The 23,403-nt window shown below is 43.2% G+C and overlaps 5 protein-coding genes across 5 annotated transcripts; all 5 read right to left on the bottom strand.

Annotated features, from left to right (window-relative positions):
• Positions 1 to 248: 248 nt before the first annotated feature.
• Positions 249 to 3,745, bottom strand: EAE98_004329 (uncharacterized protein). The gene is made up of 3 exons (XM_038951949.1): positions 2,160 to 3,745; positions 1,509 to 2,099; positions 249 to 1,452 (listed from the first exon to the last, which is right to left on the bottom strand). Exons 2-3 carry the CDS (start codon positions 1,753 to 1,755, stop codon positions 338 to 340), a joined length of 1,362 nt encoding a protein of 453 aa, XP_038811485.1. The 5' UTR covers positions 1,756 to 2,099; positions 2,160 to 3,745; the 3' UTR covers positions 249 to 337.
• A 994-nt stretch (positions 3,746 to 4,739) lies between these two features.
• Positions 4,740 to 6,809, bottom strand: EAE98_004328 (uncharacterized protein; the record flags this gene model as incomplete). The annotated part of the gene is made up of 3 exons (XM_038951948.1): positions 4,740 to 5,894; positions 5,963 to 6,515; positions 6,712 to 6,809. The coding sequence occupies 3 exons, from the start codon at positions 6,807 to 6,809 to the stop codon at positions 4,740 to 4,742; spliced, it is 1,806 nt and encodes a 601-aa protein (XP_038811484.1).
• A 4,630-nt stretch (positions 6,810 to 11,439) lies between these two features.
• Positions 11,440 to 14,810, bottom strand: EAE98_004327 (uncharacterized protein). The gene is made up of 2 exons (XM_038951947.1): positions 13,771 to 14,810; positions 11,440 to 13,706 (listed from the first exon to the last, which is right to left on the bottom strand). Exons 1-2 carry the CDS (start codon positions 14,280 to 14,282, stop codon positions 11,960 to 11,962), a joined length of 2,259 nt encoding a protein of 752 aa, XP_038811483.1. The 5' UTR covers positions 14,283 to 14,810; the 3' UTR covers positions 11,440 to 11,959.
• A 2,401-nt stretch (positions 14,811 to 17,211) lies between these two features.
• EAE98_004326 (uncharacterized protein) lies at positions 17,212 to 18,846 on the bottom strand (the record flags this gene model as incomplete). The annotated part of the gene is made up of 1 exon (XM_038951946.1): positions 17,212 to 18,846. The coding sequence occupies one exon, from the start codon at positions 18,844 to 18,846 to the stop codon at positions 17,212 to 17,214; it is 1,635 nt and encodes a 544-aa protein (XP_038811482.1).
• Positions 18,847 to 19,544: 698 nt separating this feature from the next.
• On the bottom strand, positions 19,545 to 23,158 carry EAE98_004325 (uncharacterized protein). The gene is made up of 4 exons (XM_038951945.1): positions 22,201 to 23,158; positions 21,530 to 22,130; positions 20,575 to 21,471; positions 19,545 to 20,525 (listed from the first exon to the last, which is right to left on the bottom strand). The coding sequence occupies exons 1-4, from the start codon at positions 22,546 to 22,548 to the stop codon at positions 20,479 to 20,481; spliced, it is 1,893 nt and encodes a 630-aa protein (XP_038811481.1). The 5' UTR covers positions 22,549 to 23,158; the 3' UTR covers positions 19,545 to 20,478.
• Positions 23,159 to 23,403: the final 245 nt, after the last annotated feature.

Raw genomic sequence — 23,403 nt, 5'->3', positions numbered from 1 at the left:
TAATGGAATTGATTACTTATCATGGATCGGACTATGAGATAGGATTATAAAAGGCTACATGAGTTCATCCATGAATGAGGCACAATTCGGAACGATTTTTCTCTGGATTGTTGCGGAATCACCTCAGGCCGATGTACTATTATCGATTTTGAATGAGATCGGATATTACTTCAACTTTACAATAGTAAATGTGATGTTCAAAATGATTATGCGGTATTTTGAATACCAAACCAATGCTAAATGTTATACATTCCGGCAATTCGCAATATCCACTTCCTCGAAGAACCTCCCAGTTGCAGGTCCACCAAATTACTCGAATCAAAACAAATGTGGATCATTATCGAATATGCTTCCTCCTCTGTTCATCCCAGGGGGTGACCTCATCAAGATCATCCTCATCATCACTATCCTCTACTGTATAAAACATCTTCAACGGACTACTAGGTGGACTTTCAATCTCTACACTAGCTCTCCGACTTTTGCTTCCCTCTCCTTCTCCCACCCTCGGTCCTCCCAAATCTCCGTCCACCACCTCTCCTACCATCTTTCCATACTGCACCTCTGATAACCTCAATCCCGTGAGCTGTTCAATTTTCGCTATGCTTTTCCGTTTCTTTACTCGTATGAACTCCCTCACATATCCCTGTTCATCCTCTTCCGTTTCTTCTTCTCCTGCTAGATCGTCTAGTTCAGGAGGATACGAGACTCCCAAACCATCTTTCAATTCCTGTCTTTCGTTTTCACATTCTTTTCCTTTCGGACTCGTAGATCCACTGCCGCCATAATTTATATCCGCAAAGGCGGTATGACTTGTTAGAGGACTAACAATAAATTGCGCCTCGTGTTCTAATCCGCGTTTCTCCGCTTCCAAACTCTTGCGCCGATCGCGCTCAACAAGCGTGTTAAAATCGGGAGAAGTGATATCGGGCATGAGAGTTGAGGAACTAGGGAATTCGCCATGAGCACGAGTGGCTGGTGGTGTAGTAGCTGCTATATCAAAGATCAACTGTTGATCTTCTCGTTCATCATCTATGCGTTGACGTTCCTCGGCACTGATGGGAGAAATGGGGAAAATTAACTCCGGTTCGCTTTTTTGTCGCGTTTTGGGGGTTATCGCTGATCGTAAATGTATGGTTTGACATTCCGAGGGAAAATCGCAGTCGCGGTAACAATCTTTGCCTATTTTCAATGGAGGGATGAAGTGTGGGTTGTTCAGAGAACGAGATTCGGTTTTCAGGAGAGAGATATCCCGTCGCCAATGGTTGTAATGTTCCCAACCTGTGTAGTCAAATTCGGCGCGGCAGCCACGGGGTTGGCGACGACGTTTCTTTTTCTTCTTGGGGGGAATCAGGGAGGAAAGAGAACTAGTGGAGGGGGACGGGGACACGGGAGAAGCAGTTTGTGGAGATGGGGGTGGAGTGGGCAAAGAACAGAAGTAATGACCGTCTTCGACTATAGAGCTCGCTGTTAGTAAGTGACGTGTATGAGGGGAAATGAGTAGATCTTACGGCAGCGACGGGTGACGCCAAGACGGTAAACAGAGTGACATATGTGGCAGCGCCAAATCCATGGGTAAGGTATAGGAGGTGGGGGTTTGTGAAGATGTGGCGAGATGGGTGGGCTGGGTAGCAGGCTGCGTTGGTGGAGTCGTCGAGGTGGGGTTAAGGGGGAAAGAGGTGAGGGATGGGATGTTCCATGTTTGAGAAGAGAGGGATAGCTAGGCACATTCATGTATTGTGGTCGACGATCCATCATACCTTATTATGGTATCCTCGTTGAAGTTGTCGATCAATGGTGACTTGATGATCTACTGATCTCTCGAGAAATGAGGTGGAATAGATGTTGATGTCCGACGGGATAATTTCTTTGTTCGTTACTGGGAAGCTAGTTCAACAATTTACTCGTTCTTGAGTATTGGAAAATCTCATCCAACGCCAGCGCGATGTTGCCGATGTCAAGAAGTCAATGACGAAGCCCTAAAGATTCCAAGTGTAATTTCGGTGTTCTTCTCACGAAACTTTCCAAGTCTTCAGTCACAAATCCCGTCGCTGTGGCGGCAATTCTTTGAAAGTAGACCCGTGTTAGAACAACCTGAGGCTCTGACCACAATGTCAATGTCAAGATTCAAAAAGGCCAATTAATTCAAATGGTGACCCTACTTTTCTAATCAAATAGATGAGATGGAATGAAAGGAAAATAGAGAAAAAGCAAGCAATTGAACAAGAAACGAGAACCTCTATAGATGAGCAATTAAAGATTTACTTTCTTAAATTGTCTCATTCTCAACCATCTGGTCAGGTTCACCATCTGCTGTTGAGACGTCTTTGTCTACGAGGCGTGATCTTTCTTTCACATAATTATTCCGTCTAACTATATTAGAGGTGTGTGTAATGTATCATCGATAGATAAGCAACAAAGGAATAAATAGTGTTGGAATGGGAATGTTATAAAATGACGTTTCAAAATCATATGAAAGTTGTTGGTTGGGTAGTGGCCAAGGCCAGCCAGCAGCATTATGCAAGTTGGTGTGCTATCAATCTTCCTGATCAGTTTGAGGTCAAATTATTGGGAGATCCGACCAAAAACTCATCGAATTTTACATTATATTTGAGGTGGTATAAGCGCTGCCAATTCCGATGAATAGATGCTGTATGGTTTAAATCAAACGTTTCAAGTAACTGTCTGCTGAACCACGTTCATGGTGGTTCAATATCCAAATTCATGTATTTGAACATTGGTGTTGAGTTTTCGACATTGAAAGTCACTAGACGCAAAGTAAATTTGACTTCCTAATCTGGTTTGGGTCTCAAGATTCTGCGATCCTGTTGGGGGTCACTTTCTGGTTGTTGGCGGTCCACAGCCCAGTCTCGGATGGTCGACGATTTCCAATCAGCACCCTTTAAGGTTACAGCGAGTGTTGAGCATTCACGCATCCCAGAAGTACAACATCGGGGTTGACATAGCCTTGATGTCGATGTTTTCAATATGAAGGTGTTTTATCACTATGGTGGACATGTAAGTACGATTTCTTAAACACTGCACTTGATCTACCGTGCGCTGTAGATTGACCGATTTCGGTAATTCGAAAGTACAATCTGTGTGATGTATGATAGGAGAAGTCGTATCTTTCTATACGTTCTTTCTCAGTCCAAAAACAAAAAATCTTGGTATAGGCGATGGGCTGTAGCGTTTTGAGATGGACATGATCATCAAGCATAACCTTGGAAGAGCCCCAGACGTCTAATATCCAGCGTCAAAAAGCCCAGCATCTAAAAAACCAAGAGTAATTCCAGAAGTATGAGGGTCACTGCCCAGCCATACTGCTGAATTAATTTCGGTAACTATACCACCAAGAAGTGATAGCTAAGGATAGATTTGAGAAATTTGGCAGGCTTTCTTATCTCGTCCTCGAAAACCTTCGCGTAGGTTACAATAGGATATGCGAGCCAAGAAAATGGTAATCCTATGTGTTTGCGATATCTAGAGGTATTGTATCACATGTTAGGACTAGATACACGATCTCCAATTCCTGAAGTGATTTCGTGGTTGGCACAAGTAGTTCATGAGCGAGCGTATTTAAGGCATGAATTATTTGTGAAGTTCGTTCAAAAATGACCAGAATGTAGAATCGACATCACTCTGTTTGCATATCCAAGTAATTCGGATGCTTCGATCATCATTTCATGTAGTCTTGAGAGTTGAATCTTTCAGTGAGATTGAATTATGAACAGAATTGTATAAGAATACTAGAAAACAGTAGAAGATATTGTACGATTCAACATCTTGGATTGATGGAAGGGAAGGGCATTCAACTTGATTACCAACCAAGTTGGTGATTACATAATACTATCACGTGATACGTGGCAACAACTTGACAACAATTCTTGATGCCTCTCGATGCCTCTTGACGCCGGTAAATCACCCTTGTCATTATCATTATCATTATCATTCATCAATCACCAATTGAGTCTTATTATCTTCAAAATTAGGTTGGCAAAATGAAGCTCATGTTATGATCGTCAACAGTCTCCGGAATCTTACCTTCCAACATACATTCAAACTCGGAGACACGACCTCATCTGCTGGACAAAATTGGAAAGGGACTGGGTGATCTAATACAGTGACGACATTTTGATAATATTTGATTAATTGAAAATTAATATCTGTATCCGATGGTCTCATAACGACATGCTGAGATGTCTCGTTGCAAGCAGCAGCCATGCAGGCTTATTTCTCACCCTTGTTACCTGTACGTACGTATCCCCTTGCTTGTCAGAGTAGCATTAGTTGACTGTAACTAGCTTTTACTGATACCTCATATTTACAAGGTACATGATTCTATCGTATGAGACCATATACAGTAAATAGGCATCATGCAATCTGTGTGGCTGCGGTACTATCACACTCCTGTGCGGCCCTGCATTCGAATGTCACCGTGATTCTGATACACTAAGTCTGCCAACGACTCTAAGTGCCGGGGTCCGTGAGTTCTGGTGTGCAAGTCACCCCATACTGGAAGCCACTTGAAGATCTGATTTTCCAGTACTTCCATATGGAGTATGTTTGTCTTCACAAAGTTCCACCTTTTTTAGGTCAATGGATATACATGGGAACAGCGATGTCTTTATGCATTCTCTAGATACTTTCTCTAGTTCATTACGCTATTCGGTCATCAATTCGTGCTGTAGGAACACGGTCGATATTCAGACATTACCATATCCAATCCTGCGCCAGATTTATTACAATTCTGATTTGATACCGACTCTCCATGCTGATTCGAAGGATTGCTCCTTGTTTCTTTCAATTTTCAGATTATCATGAACCTGAAAAGATGAATCTGTCGACCCGCTCGGTGTTCTGAACGTCTCGGGCGGGGTGTTGCGTTCATAAATTTGGATCCATTCTCCGCTTTCATACGCAGAGAAAGTCCTATATCCAAGCCACGCTCTTCTTCCATGATAGACTTCAAATTCGAACTTCATTTCGATGTTTCGTAGGCGATTCGATTCCGGGACTATTGCTATCATTTCGCCCAATCCACTTTCCTCAATTTCTCGAATTCTCTCGGCCACTTTTGCCGTCAACAAACTGTTCCATAGACCTTCCTGCCTATCAGCCTGGCTTAGTAACAGGATAGCTTTGTTTCTTATGCGTCTATGTCGACATTTCGTGGCTACTAGGAACAAGGGCTGTAGTATTTCATTGTCTAATGTGAAACTTGCGGCTCTACGACCTCCTATTTGAATATTCGATGGCGTGTGGATAATATCGGATGCCCACTTTACCATCGCTTCGAATTCCAACTGAAAATCATCCCAAAGTAGCTCACTCGATTCGTTAAACCTTGCAGAATGTGTTGTGGAGGTCGTGACCAATATTTGGGTCATAGTTTTGTGCAGGCGGAGAAGGTCCCTCGCTCTCATTTCCATCGGACTAACTATTTCAATATTACCTCTCTTGATTGACTTGCGTGAAAATGATTCAAACGCTCGGTTCCAATTCTCGAGATGAGCCAATAATTGTAATTTGGTTTCCTGGCTGGTAGGGAGAGGAAGGGGAACGCCATTATACATGGAGCAAGACAAGAGGTTTCTTGCGCTATATGTCCAGATTGATTCCATTGCCTCGCGCGCTTGTTCAATGTTCAGAAAACTGTCTGGAATAGAATTTGGTGAAGAGCCAGACTCGCCATCAATTATACGTGCCCTTGAAGTTAAAACCGAGGCTTGCGTATCTAATCTGCCGAATAACATACGGAATATTGGAACGGGAATATGATCTTCAGGCAGATCATACGAAACAGGAGTTGAGTTTCCGGATACCTCTAGCTCCGAGAATATTTTTACTCCGCCGTCGATATGCGCGAGAGCGGAGTCGTGGTGCCCTCTTAAAGTCTTCAGATGCATCATAAGTTGGGATTCAAAAATTCAAACAAATAAACGGAAATTACAAAGACACTTACCTCGAAGCATATGAATAGTATGCAGGTTGTTAACGCAATGTTTGCCGACTTATATGTATGCTTGGACATGTTCGGTTGCACCAAACAATTTATTGCCTTCACATATTGGCGTACGGCAAAGGAATTCTCCTCAGTATCGTCCTTTACCTTAGAGATAAATCTATCCTCCAACTCAAACCTCTCATGTAAAGACCCAAGCGCAATAGCTGCATGTCGCACAGCCGGCTCACGATGTGAAGCTTGCAGAACGAAACAATTCCAAAACTTCGAGCCAAAGCAACCGCTTAGCTGAGGCGCAGTTTGTCTATGGAAAAAGTTGAAAGAATGCTGTTCCTGATCACTGACAGCTAGCGTTGGGGACAAGAAATCGGGAATTATTGGAGGTATTTCATGTGTGGCACGGCTGGAAGATTTCGGGACGATTGAAGACGAAATTGCACTAGGTTTGGGGTTTGGACTGGGCGTACAATGAGCATAGCCGTCACATTGACGCCCTGTTGCAGCACATTTCCTACATCCGGGTCTCCCTTCGTCGCATTTTACATGGCGAACCCTACAAGAAATTTGTCAGTTGACAGGTTCGTGCACAGAATTTGGTTTCGACGGTGCTGTTCAAAAGAAAGTCAGAAAATAGACGGCTCTACCATTGATGATGTGTCATCAAGTGAGAACCTAGCCATCGAAAAAGCATTTTGGCCTATCTAGAATTGATCGATATCAAGAAAGTAGGATGTCAAATATGGACTCACTTGCAAGTTTTGCAACCCGTCTTAGCTCTTGTGCTGAATGCCCGAGAGCGTTTAGGAACTTCCTTCTTTATAACCTGCTTTGTCGAAGCTCCGACCATTTTGAAAGAGGATAGCGAATGTTGATGATTAGTCGATTGAGATGGTTCTCCATACACTTTCAACTCACACATTCATGTGTTACGTTCAAGAATTTATGATCAACTAACCAGTCCTGATAATGGCTTGATGTGAAGATTCCGACGGTATGCTAGCTGGCTAGGCTTATGAGCAAAATGAGAGATGGACCTTTCCACAGATAATTGATTCAGCGATTCATATACTACTTACCTTATGTTTAAATGTGGCCAGGTTAAGCTACAAATGATCCACTCGATTAATTTACTGGCCGGTCGCCTTATATGACCATGACCAGATGGCGAAGTATCCATAAGCCAGATTTTTGGGAATTTAAGATCATGGTATTGGACTCCATACTGCGCTGGTCTTGGAGATACCGGGATTGCTGTTCCAAATGGGAACTATGGGCGCATATGGAACAGGCATCTTTGACAGGCATAGCAGGGTCCACCACCCCTTGACGTCTCCGTGGAAGATGAACGAGCTAGCCAATCAGATTTACAGCGGGCTATCCCAAGAACCAAACTTTTAGTTTAAGGTTATAACTTCATACTGGGAGAAGCTTCTGATTTTGAGAAACCACGAAAATTGAATATTGTAAGATGTCAACCGACCGTTTTGGTGAACGGAACGGAACTTCCCTCCTTTTGAAATCCCGACTAATATAATAAGTAGCGAGATTCTCCGAACATTCCTTTTGTCGCTGTACATTTGTTATTACCAAACCGAATTTCTACTTGATGTAGAAACCTATCCGAGATGCAGGGCAACACGCATACAATAATCAGATTGTATTCGTCTCCATTTTTCCGGGCTATACTATCACATTTATTCTCTAGCCCCTTGAACTCCGCCAATCAATTTACCACGTCAACTCAAAAGCCAATGAAGTGCGTCATACACATGGAGTATTGTTAAGCCGTATTACAACCCATTTTTGGTTGACCTAAGAATGGATATGACCACTTTACTTCGGATTGATATTGTTATCCTCCCCGCAACTCATTGGTTGTGTCAGCCACATGATAACGGCTCGGACCATTTTGCGAACGTTGAATCGCCTCCTGAAGTTCGCTCCAAGGACGATATCCACAAATTCATCCAACCGTTTCAAAGATAAATGAACTTTGAACCCAGGTTTTTGCACCCAGCTATCTGTCTGACTGATGGCCAAGGCTCAGATCTACAAAGCTCGCGTACTTGTGCCAGATTCTATTTAACTTATCGATAGGCGCCCCATCAAAACTAAGAACTGGTTCGAATTGATAATCGCCATGATATCGACACTTTAGGAGTTTGTTAGCGGTAGTAATAAGCTTAATTGGAATTAATGCACAATACAGTAAGCAATGGTCGTCACAATTGGCTAAAGATGTACAAGAAATATCGGGTGTAACAAACAATCACTTTATATATCATCCGAAATTCTCTTCTCGCTTCACATTACTGGTATGAGCTTTATATACCTTGTTCCTCCCTACACTAATATTCGGGACAAGATCAGTCGAAGGCCCACGAATAGTCCGAGGCTCGCACAACGCACACTTTACAGAAGTCAGCTCAACCTTTCAAATCACAATGAAAATAAAGACAATTTCCTGGATGGTGCATGTGATCGCTGTCAAGCAGAGCTATTGAAAGCACCTACTGTCTTGTGAGAATTAGCAACTTATTGTTTTATCATATCGATGAGCCTGGCCTTTATTTCAGTTCAACCGTCGCTTACGCAGGATCGTCATAGGTCCCTGACGTCGCAAATTCATGGTAACACAGTGCAAAATGTTTAGCCAAGCAGTAAGCACTGTATTGTCTGGGGCGTATACGTTGACATCGCCAAGTATTTCCCAAAAAGGGTATACATCCGCTGCTGATTTTCTATTTTGATCATTTCAAGTACAATGATTTAGGTATGACTGAAAATTCGTCACCATCGAAGCATTCATCAAACTCATGTATATGCAACACAGGATCAAATCCGTTTAGTATCCTGACAAAATCCTCTAAATTTCGTTGCAAATAGTGTTGCACAACTCGAGTCGCAAGCGCAAACCACAAGCGATTGAAGATGATTTCTAATCGCCATTACCCCCATGTTACACAATAAAGTGCGGGGGATTGATTAATTAAAAACAAGAGATTGACTTTTTGATGTTCAGCCACCCGTGATGTTTTTCGGGAATCAAATACCAGGCATGGGGCATTAAGGTTAATATAGAAATTTTGCAGTTCTTATAAACCACTTTCAGATTGTCTGGACCTTGTCAATCATCTTGCAGGAACTGGTTTCATTCGGAGCATTCAAATCTACATCAATGTCATGGATCTCGAGATTGGGAACGGAACTTGCCATGTCAGATCAAGTCAGCAATATACAATTTGTGGATCTACGGAATTACGAGAAATATGACAATGCGATACTGGCAAGCTCGTAAGGACCCTGAGAACTATTTGTCCAAAATACGATATCCTATTTAGGAGAGCACGAGAACTCGCTTCAGATACACAGAAGCTCATGATAAAAGGACAATATATCCGAATCCTATATATCATTGGCGTACTCTTCGTTCTTCATCTTTTAGGGTGATGGCTGAATTATTGGTCTGCAAAGCTATATATAATCCTGTCATCCGATTACTTTAGCATTTAGTTACATTCCTTGGCTCCGCAATGACTAGGAGGAGATCCGCAGGTCCAACATTGAATATTCTATGTCGGTGCCTAATTCTGATGCATTCTAATTTTCAAAAGGCAACCTTTCAGTAAGTGAGAACGCGCAGAGCATGACGAAAGATGACAGAAACATGTCTAAAATCCTACGCTCTTATCGACTTAATACCTTCAATCTTCTGGATTCGGGTCCTTGGTCTAGTTCACATCTTCACATTGACGACTATCGCAACGGCCTCTTAGAATGTGATGAGCTAGATACGTGTTAGTTTTCTACGAGAACTTCGCCGCATCAGCTGGTGTATTTAATCTCCTGGGTTGGGATGGTTATGGAAAGGCAGATTCGAGATGATTGATGACATGCTGATGTTCATTCGCGTACTTACTCTTTTTTGGAAAATATCGTTCATACCAATCACATGAACGTCTTTACGAATAGCTGGTTGAAATCAATATTTGAGTCTACTTTCGGTATTATCCATGGTGAAATGGTCGCGGTCGCATAAACACCATGGGATTGAAAATATAACGGGCATGAGTTCCATCAGTTGTATAGGCTAGGATAGTATATCGTTATTGCTAGCATTAGAACAGGTAATTTTCCATTGCCTCTCCACAACCTGGTAGTTGTCAATCAAATCCTTCATGTTCATCTGATTCTCTGATCAAAGATAAGATGTCGATGTCAAGAGAAAGCAATGAGAAGCCGATGGTCAAGTCAAACCATCAATCGCTCCACAGCTTCACCAATCGATAATCATTCATCAGGAAAGGAGCAATATCATATTTTCTTCAAAAACCATCTCATCCAGGTATCAATAGATAGATTTCTATCAAATCTTCACCCATCTACGGATCTTGGCATTCCCGTGCCTCGACTTACTGATTCCTAAAGATATCCTTCGAGTCATTAATTACATTCTCGACGAACAATCACAAATATTTAACGCGGTAGAGTTGCTAAGAAATATAAAGATGTTCTTCTATCTCTCTAGGTCCTACCTAGGTACCCTTAAAAATTCACCAAACCTACACGCTACTCGAGTGTACTCAACAACAATCTCCCTCCGAAATCTCAAGAAAACTTTCGACATGATTAATTATCCCTTTCAACAAAAAGCGAGATCGATTCTCTTCAGAAGAAGAGACAATAGGAATACCACTCTTCTTGCGTGCTTGCTTCCTTCCTTCCTTGTATCTATCCCATTCCCTGAAAAATACAATCTACTTATCTGTGACAAACCCCCCTCCCTCTACTCTCCTCCTATCTCCCAACCGACATTCGATCACGATGATGAGGTGTACATACACATACACATCCACACCCACACCCACAAACCTCGAATACAACTCAAACAATGCACCATCCACTCCTAGCACTAAACAACAGCTATTTTACTCGAACTTTAAATCTCAAATCTCAGGGTATTCATCTTCCATCAAACCCCTCCTTCATCCCCCCAGATACAAAATCCGCAAATCAACATTCTAGACTTTCTTTCTTGCTGGCTTGCTTTCTTGCTTTCTTGCTTGCTTGCTTGCTTACTTTCTTTCTTACTAGATACATATGAATATGTATGTAGCTTTGCAACCTCTATACAGCAACCCCTCCTCTCCAGCTATCACTTACTCAACCCATCCATCCATCCATCCATCCCACCCCATCCATCAACCCTATAACTATAATATACCAAACCCAAAATACAAGCACAAGCACAAGCACAAGCCAAGCACACGACAATCAACAAAAAAAAATCTGAAAATCGGTTCAAAAAGTCTACCGTAAGCTAGCAAAAAAGTTAAAAACGCCATGCATACATGCTATGACTATGACTATGACTATGACTATGACTATGCCACTATGCCTGTCCCATCTCTCCCTAACAGAAAGGAATCGGAAAAGAAACTTCCACCCCCACCCCCCACCCCCCACCCCCCTCACCACCAACATCACCACTAACTAGCATACCATCAGTATCCCATCTTCCCTTCAGCATACCTAGTTCAAATTCAAATATCCACCACCCACACACATACATCCCCATCCTCAATCTTCACAAGAGTACGATATGAATATGAATATGAACATGAACATGAAATTTTCTCCCCTTTCCTTTTTCTTTTTTCCTTGCTCCTGCTCCTGCTCCTGTTCCTGCTCCTCTCTCATGTACTATCACTCCATCCATTCATTCCATTTCACCTCGACAGAGAAATAGACTAAACAGAAAAGAACATGTAAAGAAACTCCACGAGCCGGAAGTCTAAAGAGGTAAAAATCGACCAACATAATATCCCTCCACAACTATCAATCCTCTCAGAGTATCCACCCATCCATTCCACCTAAACCACTCCATTTCCATAGCCATTTCCATGGAAAGAAAAACGCCCCTTGACACCAGCCTTAACATCTTATCCCATAATTTTCGCATTTTGTACCATCTCCCACCCACTCCATCTTCCATCCTCAAATCTTCCGCCTCCGCTTATTACTCGCGTTGTCATTCCCATTACTATTTCCATTCGAATTCCCATTGCCATCTCCCATCCCATCATCCGCCGGACTCGTCGACTCACTACTCGCCACCGTCTCGACAATCCTACTCGCTCCATTCCCACTCGAACCGGTACCATTCACACTCCCATCATTCACACCATCCATACCAACGTCAAAATGACTTTCTCCACCACCATACCCACTCCCATCAACTCCATTACCAAAATCATCAAAGTTAAAACTCGGATTGCCCGGACTCCCTCCACTATAAAACGCCTGGGAATCGAAAAATTTATCTAAATCCAGATGTGAATGCTGAGGGTCAATGGATTCAGCACCATTGAAATACGAGTCGCCTTGAACACCAGGAATAGAACCCGAAGGACTGAGAGGCGTAAGATTTGCGGAAAGACTTGCAATACGATCACTTTGCTGTTGTTGTAATCCCATCAAGTTTTCAATCTCAGCTTGCGTATAGGCCATTTGCGCTAGATCAGGAGCTTGAGGTGCCGGGCTCACAAGTGCATTGTTAGAACCTGGAGCCGACGAAGTGCTAGCAATGATATTAAGCATATTGCTGCGCTGTTCCGAGGTCAGCGGGGAATTTCCATTTGCGTTTTCGTAATGTGTGAGCATATCCGGAAAGTCCATAACATTATTCTCCGGTCGACTTTGTGAGTTGGCGTTTTGAATAATATTCAACATATCTCTTTGCGGTTCCGTCTTCGTTGTCGTACTATCACTAGGAGATTCGAAAAGTTCTTCAACTGTTCCAGAACGTGGAGTAGAATATTGATTTCTTGGACTCGAAGCAGCCGTTGAAGCTTCAGTAACCCGACTGCTTTCTCGTTCCGGTGGTCCTGCTGTCAATAACTTTTGTGTTTTGCGAACAACCGGACTAACACTTCCAGCCGCTGGTTGCTGCTGAGGAGTTCCAAGGTCACCAATATCCACAACATTGCCTTGTTGTTGATGTGGACCTTGTTGATTTAACCCAGTTTGAAACATCCGAGTAATATTTTCGGCTCCCTGTCCATCCAAACTTCTGTTGTAGACCGTAGCAAGAAATGTGAGAATAGCATTGATCGAACTTTCATGACGTTCGTGAAGATTTTGGAAAGCCATAGCTTGTTGATAGAGTTGATTATGATCCTTTCTCAGACGTGCAATCGCTTGTGAGATGGTGTTTTGTTGTTTTTGAATGTCAGAGATCTGACCCTGAACAACTGCAATTTCTCGTCGTTGTAAGGGTCCAGATTCTGGCGCGGCTGATATCGCTCGATTGGTGGCTGCATTGTTGGTATAATTATTTTGACCAAATTCTTCAATATCTCTTGCTTCATCATCACTATCTCCATCTCCCATCTCCTCAGCTTTCCCTCTCCTAGGTCCTCCCTCCTTTCGAATCTTATTCGTTCCACCCTTCGGTTTATTAATGAGCCAGAGAAGATTTGGATGTCCACGCTTGAAGTAAGGATTGTAATATTCACTCGGGCTCTTGTTTTTCCTCTCACTAGCCTTCATCGAATTATCGGAAAGTCCTACTCTCTTGTGGAAACCATACATGTTGAGTTGTCGCACGAAAGAGGCATAATTATTATGCTTAAACAATTCCGGAATCAACGTTTTCGCAAACTCATCCTCATCCAACACCACAAACGAATCACCTCGATCAGACCATCGTATAAGTTCCGTATTCTTGGATTCGTCAAGAAAGCTATCAAGGAAGAAAGTCAGCGCAAACAATCTCAATCGAAGCTCGCAAAAGAGGAAGCGCTTACCTGCTTAGCTTCTGCACAAATGGTGGGATCTGTTTTCTCTTTGACTGAGCATCTCTCTTCGCAATAGCCGCCTTTTCCTCCAACGCTTCAATATCATCATTTTCCCCATTCACCCCATGCCCATTCTGTAAATCCATCATCGAATCGTCAAAAGCTCCCCAAGCATCACCCGAACCGTCGTACGTCCGCGGCGCAACAAGTTGGCGATTGTTATTGACATTCGGTCGACGAGCCAATTGTGTGGAATGGGTTTGCGCGGCAAGGGAATGGTCGAAACCAGTGGTCGTTTGCGGCAGACCGGGATTTGCTCCAAACATATTCATATAATTGCTCGTGGTTGGATCTGCGAAATTCTGAGATTCAGAGTTTTGATTCCAGCGCAAGAATTCGGCACTGGGTAGCTGGGTACCTGCATTGTATGTTTGTTGCATCTGCGGTGTTTGAATAGCAGACGAGGCTCCCGGTGCAGCTCTTTTTCGGGGATTGGTGGAAGACATATGAGGAGAATACATTCGATGAGGTGTGTGTGCGGGATGGGCGTGGAAGTGATCTTCTACGAGATGTGTAGGTGTCGTTGTAGAAGTGGATGGAAGGGGGAAGTGAAGGTCGAAGTGTGAGCTGTTATGTAGAAGTGGAAATTGTGCAGCTGTATTGTGGTGCCGTAGCAAACGATTCACGGGTCCAAAGTCGAGGCTACCTGCAGCCTCCCTAGCGACTTCAAGCAGAGGATAGATGTGCGACGCCAAACTCGAAGATAAATGGTTTACTCTATGCTGGAAAATGTTTGCCTTTAATTTTTTTGCGATTGTCGCGGGAGATTCTGGTAGAGGCTCGGCGCGATGAGTTTGATGGAATTGTGCAGGAAGGATTGAAGGTATCTATAAATGATGATGGCGGATCAAAGGTATGGACAGAAGATATGAGTCAATGGTAGATGTGTTGAGATGATTCTTAGAATAAGTTATTGTTCCAAACAAAGGTTGAAGGGGGTGGAAATAGGTAGTGGGGTTATGTATGATGCAAGTTGATAAAGTTGATATTCCTCTTCGTTGTGTGTTTTGGGAAGGGGGAGGAATTCTTCTTGAACTTGAAGTTTATTGTTCTTTTTTTTTGGATGGGAATTGAAACGTTTTTGATTATCTAGATCTAGATGAAGTATTTGTGGAAAGAGAAAGAGGGAGATCTCAGGTGAATGGGAATTGAAGACATCTTTTTATGAGATTTAAATTATATATAAATATAAATTATATTCCGTATAAATTATCTCTGTCTATCTAGGCTAGGTAATGTCTAATGTTTGATAGATGTGTTTTTCATTGAGAGGAAATGTACCTAGGCACCTAGGTAGATGGAGGAGGTACTACTGTAGGTGGGTAGATGGATCAGATTATCAAGTGTAAATATGATAATATGATGATAATCAATTGATGGATGTTTCAACTTCATACCTCTCTCTCTCTCTCTCTCTCTCTCTCTCTCTTTATATACTCATAAACAGTCCATGATATTACAATATATAAAACTTCCCATACATATACATCCACCCATTCCCCTACGAATCCGCATCTCCGGAGTATACGTACATACCTAGGTATCTACAACTTCCTTCCGTCTTCAGTCTTCACTCTCCTTCACTCTTCAGAAATTTCACCCACCCCAGCTTTCATCGATGATGACAATGCTGACTAATAACAAGGCTGACCGACCATTCCTCTCTCCACTCCCGGTCTCTCACCAACCTTAATCTTATCAGCCAAAGCTCCGCTCTCAATCCTCTGATCGATAAATCGCTAGTGCATCACTAAAAATCATCACGGAAAATCATCGACTTTTCAAAATTTTCATTCTTCATTTTTTTAATTAGATAATATTTATTACTAGCTCAGTGGGTCTGGCAGGGAAGAGGAACTGGTAGAGTAGAATAAGGAGATACCTACCTACCTGGTACGTACTGAGTACGTATAATAAATAAATAAAATAACTTATAAGCCTAACACTAGCAGATATCTACCTAGTATCTACAGAGTAAATTACCTACCCATCTCACAATCAACCAAAACTCTACACCTCCATCCATCCATCCATCTCCTATCCTATCCTAAATCAAAACCAAACCTCCCATCATAAAAATCCCAAAGAACCCAAACCCAAACCTAAACCCAAACCCTCAATCTCAAATCTCAAATCCCACTTCAAACTCCAAACACCAATTCGAAAAAGAGATACCTACCTATCTACCTATCTACCTACCTACCTAGTACCTACCCAGGTATCCACCACCAAACATTCATTTTCATTTTCATTTTCGTCTAATCTTGCAGGTTTATTTATAATAATTTGATATTCGGAATGTTCCGTCGGTCGCGAGGTAGCCGGTAGCCGGTAGCTGATAGCTTGATGGATATCATATCTAACCTTATCTATCTATCTACCTACTCCGTATCTAGGTGATATTCAATCATTCGATCATCCATTCTATCATCCAACTATCTACCTATCTTACAAGAATATATTTATTTCCTTCACATTATATTACAGAGAGAGCTTCACATTATATTACAGAGAGAGTAAGAAATAGAATACATTAATAGCAATAATAAAAATACCTACCTACCTATCTATCCATCCACCATCTACCCACCAAAAATTTCCATCTCTCCCACCTCCCCCCCTTCCCCAACACATCCATAACACACAAGGAGAGTCCGGAGTTCCCAATCCAATCCAAATCCAAATCCACTCCAAATCCACTCCAATCCAATCCAAAACCACAATATCTCAAAACCAGACTTTCACCTAGCCAATTCTCAATTCTCAATTCTCAATTCTCAATACCATACATACTATTGATACCTACCTATCATACATATCCTATCCTATCATACACACATACCTAGCCACATTATCCACTTCCAAGTTCCAACCCATCCAAAGAAAGTTATCCATCCACCGGTGATCCAGAACAGAAAACATATCTTCCATCTTCAAAATCACTTACAAGTTACATTCCCATCTAAACCCCTGTAAATGGGGGCAAGCCCCCAAACCCCCTGAGCTCGCTACGCTCGAAACCTTTCTTTGAAAGCTGAAATGTGGTGCCAAATAATTTGCTTGGAGAACTTCCTACTTCAATGCTATCTATTCTTATCCCCTAGACTGCCACCCCAGCGGTAGTCCTACGGACTGCCAAGAGATCCAGATCCCTTCCATCCTTTCCTTTCTTTACCTTTCTAATTCATCTCCTTTCCATAAATCGCCTATTTCATCATCTTTATTGTTCACTGTCGCATCATCTGCATCACTTTGGAAGAAACCACTGAAGCGTCAATTTAGCTTCTTGAATCATGACCAGAAAGATCTACCTTCCTTATGTCATTTGAGACCATTCCGTCATGTGAACCATTCATCACACTTCCTCATCACCATTACCATACAAATTTCCTACTTAGCTCCTCTCCCAGCCAAAGCCGACCCTCTCGCTAATTTCTCGTTCCGCTTGATATCCCATTCTCTACCCGTCGAACCTCCAGCTTTCGCTTCTCTTTTCGCCTTCATTTCCTCCCTCAGCGATTTAGCTTTCTCTCTAGGATCAATAACCACCAATTCTTCTTCGGCTTTCTTCCTATAACTGAGATCCTTGCCTAATTTGTCCTCCTTGAAACTCAACGCGTGAGACATCCACCCTTTGTCATTAAAATCTTCTTCCTCTTCTTCTTCCCCTTGCGCTTCCCATGATTTACAAGACTGACAATTTGCAATAAAGTGTAAATCACACAATGCAGCTTCTTCATCATCAACGGTTCCATTTTCCTCCTGTTTGGATTCAGCTTCGTTATGTGAGGCAGGCTTAGCCACTTCCTTTTCAGGTGGTGCAGTTTCCAGTTTCTCTCGAAATGCTCGCAAAATATCTAGTGCGGCTTGATCGTTACTAGCATTTGACTTTCCATTTGCGTTGCGCTTTCGTCCACGAACGGATGTTGCAGGAATCATGGCTTCCAAAGCCGATTTCTTCTTCTCCGGCTCGGGAGCTGTTTGAACATTCCGCTTCATAGACGCTTTTAGTTCCGCTATTTGCGCATTTGTGCGATCTAGCAAAGAGGTAACCTTTTGAACTTGAGGCTCTGGAGAGGAAGAAATATCTCGTTCGAGTTTTGCGGCTCTATTGGGCAACGGTTTGGAGGGCGCTCTTGCTTCGGGTTCTGGTGATGATTGAGGAGATTCAGATGATCGTGCTTTGGGCGCTTTCTTTTTTGGTATGGATTTAGCCTTGGGTTCTGGTTCCGGCGCATTATCTGCAGTTCCATCGTCCATTACAATCCTCGTATCGAATTTCGCCTTTTTCTTAACAACTGGTTGTTCGACACCTTCCTCCCCCTCATCCCCAAAACTTAACAACTGTTTCCCAGCCTTCCTCTTCTTTTTCTTTTCTGGAGCCTTCTTCTCGGGAACCGCAATTTTCGCGACCCTCTCCCTTCTAACCATATCCTTAAACGGGTTAACCAACACCTCCACCCCCGTAATCTTCGTGGGATACAATGGTCGCTCTCCCTCTCCACACTCCGCCTCCCCCATCCTCGCCAAATTATATATCGTCTCTCCCTCCACCCTACCAAACAACGTATTCTTCCCCATCAACTCAGGCGTATCCCCTAAAGTCAAAAAGAACTGACTCCCATTCGTATCTTTCCCTTCATTAGCCATCCCCAACAATCCTCTCCTATTATATTTTATCCTGCTGTGAAACTCGTCCTTGAAGCCCACTCCTCTCGGTCCCGCATTTTGACCTTTCCGCTCCTCCATCGGCCATATGCCATTCTCTTCAGAAAATTCGCCGCCATCGTAAATCGATTCTCCACCAGATCCAGTACCGGTAGGATCACCACCTTGTAGAATAAAGCCCGGCACAAGGCGATGAAATACCGTATTATCGTAATAGCCGTCGAGGCAATGTTGCAGGAAATTACGAGACGCGAGAGGAATTTGTTGCGCCCAGAGCTCGAGAGAGATATCGCCAGAGGTGGTGTGTAAAATGCATGATGCAGTAGGTTGAGGTTCGAGATTGTAGAGTGACGACATGTTGAGTTGCGCAAAGGAGCAAGTCCGACAAATTAATGAGGCCTTGTGAGATGTGTTGGATGCGATGGAAAGACGTCGATCAATTATTTGACTTCTGATTGAATTTCAATGGAGCTATCGTAGGGTGAGCTCAAGCTTACATAATCCTCACATCAAGGCATGACATTGGATAAGAAACCTCAACTGCCAATGAGCTCCAACAGCCAATCAAGATTCATGTCAACAGTTCAAACAACTATCTACCTATCCTCACTTCAACTTCCATTCTAGATTCGTTCCCCAACCTGATTCTTGAAGCACATCTCATCACATCCAATCAACAGAGTATTCCCCAATCTGCACTATCGCTCTCTCTAGAATTCATATCTCAAGCGTTCAACGATACTAATGTACCAATTCCCATCTATCACCGATAACATCCTTGAACCACGTGGAAATCTTTCAACTTCTGCGGTTCAACATCTGTAGATATATCAAGCTAATAAGAGGCTCGGATGCAAAGTAACCTTCCGTACGGAGCGGAAGTCCCGGCCCGAGTGGTATCGAAATAGCGGTGAAGGACAGTAAACAATAAGTAGGTAAACAATCGGGATCTATTTTGTTAAGGGGATAGTTACAATTTGGTCGATAGAACAACTTATTAGGACAGGAATATGTCAAGCAGAGAATCACGCATAGTCACGAAACATATGATAATAAGACAGAGTAGGCGATGAGTGATTGTTTTCCCTATATCCTATTATTTCCCCACCACCAGACGCCGTGATAACATGATAATATCAGTTGCAGCACAAATTCAAGCGCAAAAGGGTGCATTGAAGTCCTACTCCATGTCTCATCCAATAAGAGTCAGAACCCAATACACCCTGAAATCAAACATGCACATATCCATGGCCTTCAAACCCCCCTTCTGGGACCAATATTCCCAGCAACAACAGTACAAGAATTTTCCAACTTCGATGACCTAGAGGAGCAGTAAACAATTAAAGTACAATGGATTTTCGTATTCCTCAATCGGCCCTGTGAATTCAACTCGAGAACCAGCGAGTAAACATGTTGGTTGGAGTCGATATCTGGAATATCAGACCAAGGTAATTTTTATAATTTTATAGCATGACAGGACGTTACGGTCGTCAATCGTGGGTAGAAAAGGGGTGTGGCGAGCCCCTATTATTATCGGATTCATTGTCCAAAGACGTTAAAATAATCCGGATCCTAGTTTTGATGGATACCGAAAGGAGGTCATAGTAGCGTTATCGTCAAGGTTGCCCAGTCGATTTAATGGTATCCTAGTTGATTCGTAATATGTCGTCGTTCGCGGAAGCCAATTGGTGATAGTATTAAGCAAAATTTGTATATACCGCGAGCAAGAATAGATCTAGAGCCCCGGGGCTCCCAAATGGGAGATCAAGGTCACAAGTGTAATTACAGTAACAAGAGCCGAGCTTGACGAGCCTATTGATAGGCAAATCAGAAGCCCCGAAAAAGATCGCATGGAAGAGAACGTGTTTCCGCCGAGGGAAGAGGGATGACAACTAAAGGCCGCTGCCCGTGATTTGACGTTATAATAAGTGGTAATAGATCACGTTAATAGCTCTAATGTTCGTAACGTCGTAAATCTCTTGAGGAGTATTACATGAACCGAGATGCGGAGGTGAATCCGTTGCGCTCAGATGAATCTGACGTTTGGTTAGCTAGAAATTCTCAGGATTGATCATCACGACTTACCATCGCTGCTTTTGCTACCATGGCCATTTTGTCTGTTGCGGGAAAATCCTGATCCCCATTGATCACTAGTAGGGCCTCTTGGTTGTCTCTCTGGAACTGCACTTTGTCCATTTCTGGAGCTGCTATCTTCAAGGCTTCCATTGACTGGACGCTGGCTTCCAATAGGACCAGCATTTGATGTGTAGCTATCTCTTTCTTGACCAATGCGTCCGGGCGCATTCGAACGGGGTTGACGATCATATCCAAGTGACATGTTGCTCATGCCATTGGCAAGGAACGCATCCTCTCTGAGACCCAAGGGTCCTGCAGACGTAGGAGTCAAGTTAGGGGTTCCACCTGTAACTGATCCGAGACCATAATCGTTGCCTTGGAATCTAGCGATATTCTGGGTCATATTAGCTGGGAAGCTCGCCGACGATGGTACAGGCGATGGCGTGTATGAGCGCAAGTCCGCAAACGATTTGGCGGTTCGTAAATTACGATCACCGCTGAGCAGGTCACGTACCCCTGGAGAACCTGGGATATCCAGAAGACCGGAACCTTGTCGGCCGAGAGTATGCATCTGGTAGGCAGCGTCATTGGCTCGCTGCTCACTGAAATCGATTGTTGCAGCTCGGTTGAGTCCACGACGTTGGGATTCGTTGTAGTATCCGGCTTGAATTGAGTTCAAAGGTGGACTGGCAAGCTTAGGCTTGACAATTTGTACTTGACGGAGTTCGCCATGTCCTTGGGAGTGGTGGTCCAATCCCATGTTGTGAGCCAAGGTGTGGATTATCCTTCGATCGGCAGGAGAAACTGTAGGCGCGAATGTTAAAACTTCTCTTTCGGCGTCTTGTTTGAAGAAGAGTAGCTCGGTGTAATAGTTCAATGTTGTTGGATCATTCAAATCGTACTCTGCTGCAAGAAGGTTAGTTTAGTAGTTTTGTGCGCGAGAAAAAGAGAAATCAGCACTAACCAGCGGTACCATTGGTGGCGGCAACGTTCTGACGCATGTTTACAGGTGAAGGAGATGTAGTTCTCAGGCCGGAATTCATGGAAGTCATAGATCCTGCGGTATGAAGGGAGCCTGTGGAGATGACATTTGGTGCGCGATGTTGCTCTTCAAGTTGGCCGCGTCTTTCTCTCTTATCGCGTTCGATTCGATCGCGCTCTGCAGCTGGAAGCATCTTCTTGTACTCTACTCGGAGCTTTCGTCCTTGCAAGTCCATGTGGTTCAAGGCATCGATGACTTGTTGGGTTTCGCGAGCATCAGTAAAGTTAGCGAATGCTAAACCCCTGAAAACACCATTATCGAAGTGATAATTAAAGGCATATGGTAATGGCAATCCCATGTTGGACATCATTTCTGTTAGTTGCTCTTTCTTCACAGCAAAAGGAATATTTTTGATGACGATAGCGGTTGGGATTAGCTCTTCGTGATCGCTTTGCTGATTTGGTGGTGGGGGTGAGCGATGGGAATGTTGAGGTTGTTCAAACATGCCAGACAAGTTATGCTGTTGTAAGGATGTTTGAGTGATGGGACCGCCGAGAGATGGAGTACCTGGATTCATCCAACCCTACCAAATGTCAGTTTCATTTCGAGAGGCGCGCAAAATTCAATTCGTAAATAACATAGGGGTAACATACAGATGGGATTTCAGCTCTACGAGCTTGTTGTTGTTGAGGTCTCATGCGGCCTGCTGTGCCCATTGTGCTAGCTCCATTCGCACCTCCATAGTTCCAAGTCTGACTCTCGTAGGCATAATTCACGTTGCTGGAAGGACCTCTATAGCCGGCTTGATTTGCGTTGTATTGTGATGCGTCGTCGGAAGCGTACAGTCCTCCTCCATTCTGAAGAGGTGCTTGATAATTGTCCATGAATTGTCGCGATGATTGGCGATTAAGCGTCATATTGCCATAAGCTCCTCGACTTGACGCTGGCGATCGATTTGGAGGATAATCCTGGAACATCTCGGAATACTGTTGACTCATCATGAGAGGCAGATATTCTTGATGTCAAGAAAGAGAAAAGAAAAGTTTGTTGTGATGCAAGGAGCCGGTGGGCACGCTTGTCAAAGCTTTAGTCCGAAGTGTTCGCACACAATAGTACCCCCAAAGATTTTGAGCGAAAAAAAGCACTTTCAGGTGATGATTTCTCACACCAAATCGAGACGAGTCTCTGTTCGCGGGATAAGTGTATGAAATCTCTGACGTTTGTTGCTCGAGTTTTTAAAGATATTTATGTGGTGGTTGCTTTTAAATTATTTTTGATGTGGGTGGTTGAATAATAATTCTGACGATAGGTCTTTTGTACTGGGGGGGGGGGGGGTGTGTGTTCGTTCTCCTTGCTGTGGGGAGATTGCGACCAGAAGTTAATTGGGAGAGTGTGAAATTGTGAAATTGACCTATGGATGGTTATTGTAGAATGAAGGATAGATAAAGTGACGACTTTGACATTAGATTTGAAGAAAAGAGAATCGACTTCGAGGAGACCACGAGTAACCAGTATTATAAGAAGACTTTAATACTTGACGCCGGTTGGTTGGAGGAGAATCGAGGAAGAATGAAGAATGGAAGGAGAGAGAGAGGAGAGACTTTCTTCGAGGTGATGAAATGATGGAAGGGGAGAAATCTGCTTTAATGATTTTATTAAACCTGGGAAGAGAAGCCAGAAAGTAACTCCTTAATGAAGCTAATCTGGAAGAAGGTTAGTTTAGATTACTGGGCACTCGACCTAGCACCTACGACTTTTATAGTATAAGGTAGACACAGGCACACACAGACAGATACCGAGACCGATATACAGATGTACAGATGTACATATATCATTCATAGATACATAGATACATA

This window comes from Botrytis deweyae, assembly GCF_014898535.1.
Source record: "Botrytis deweyae strain B1 chromosome Unknown BDEW_008, whole genome shotgun sequence".
Taxonomy (NCBI): Eukaryota; Fungi; Ascomycota; class Leotiomycetes; order Helotiales; family Sclerotiniaceae; genus Botrytis; species Botrytis deweyae.
This window is presented reverse-complemented; position numbering and strand designations above follow the sequence as displayed.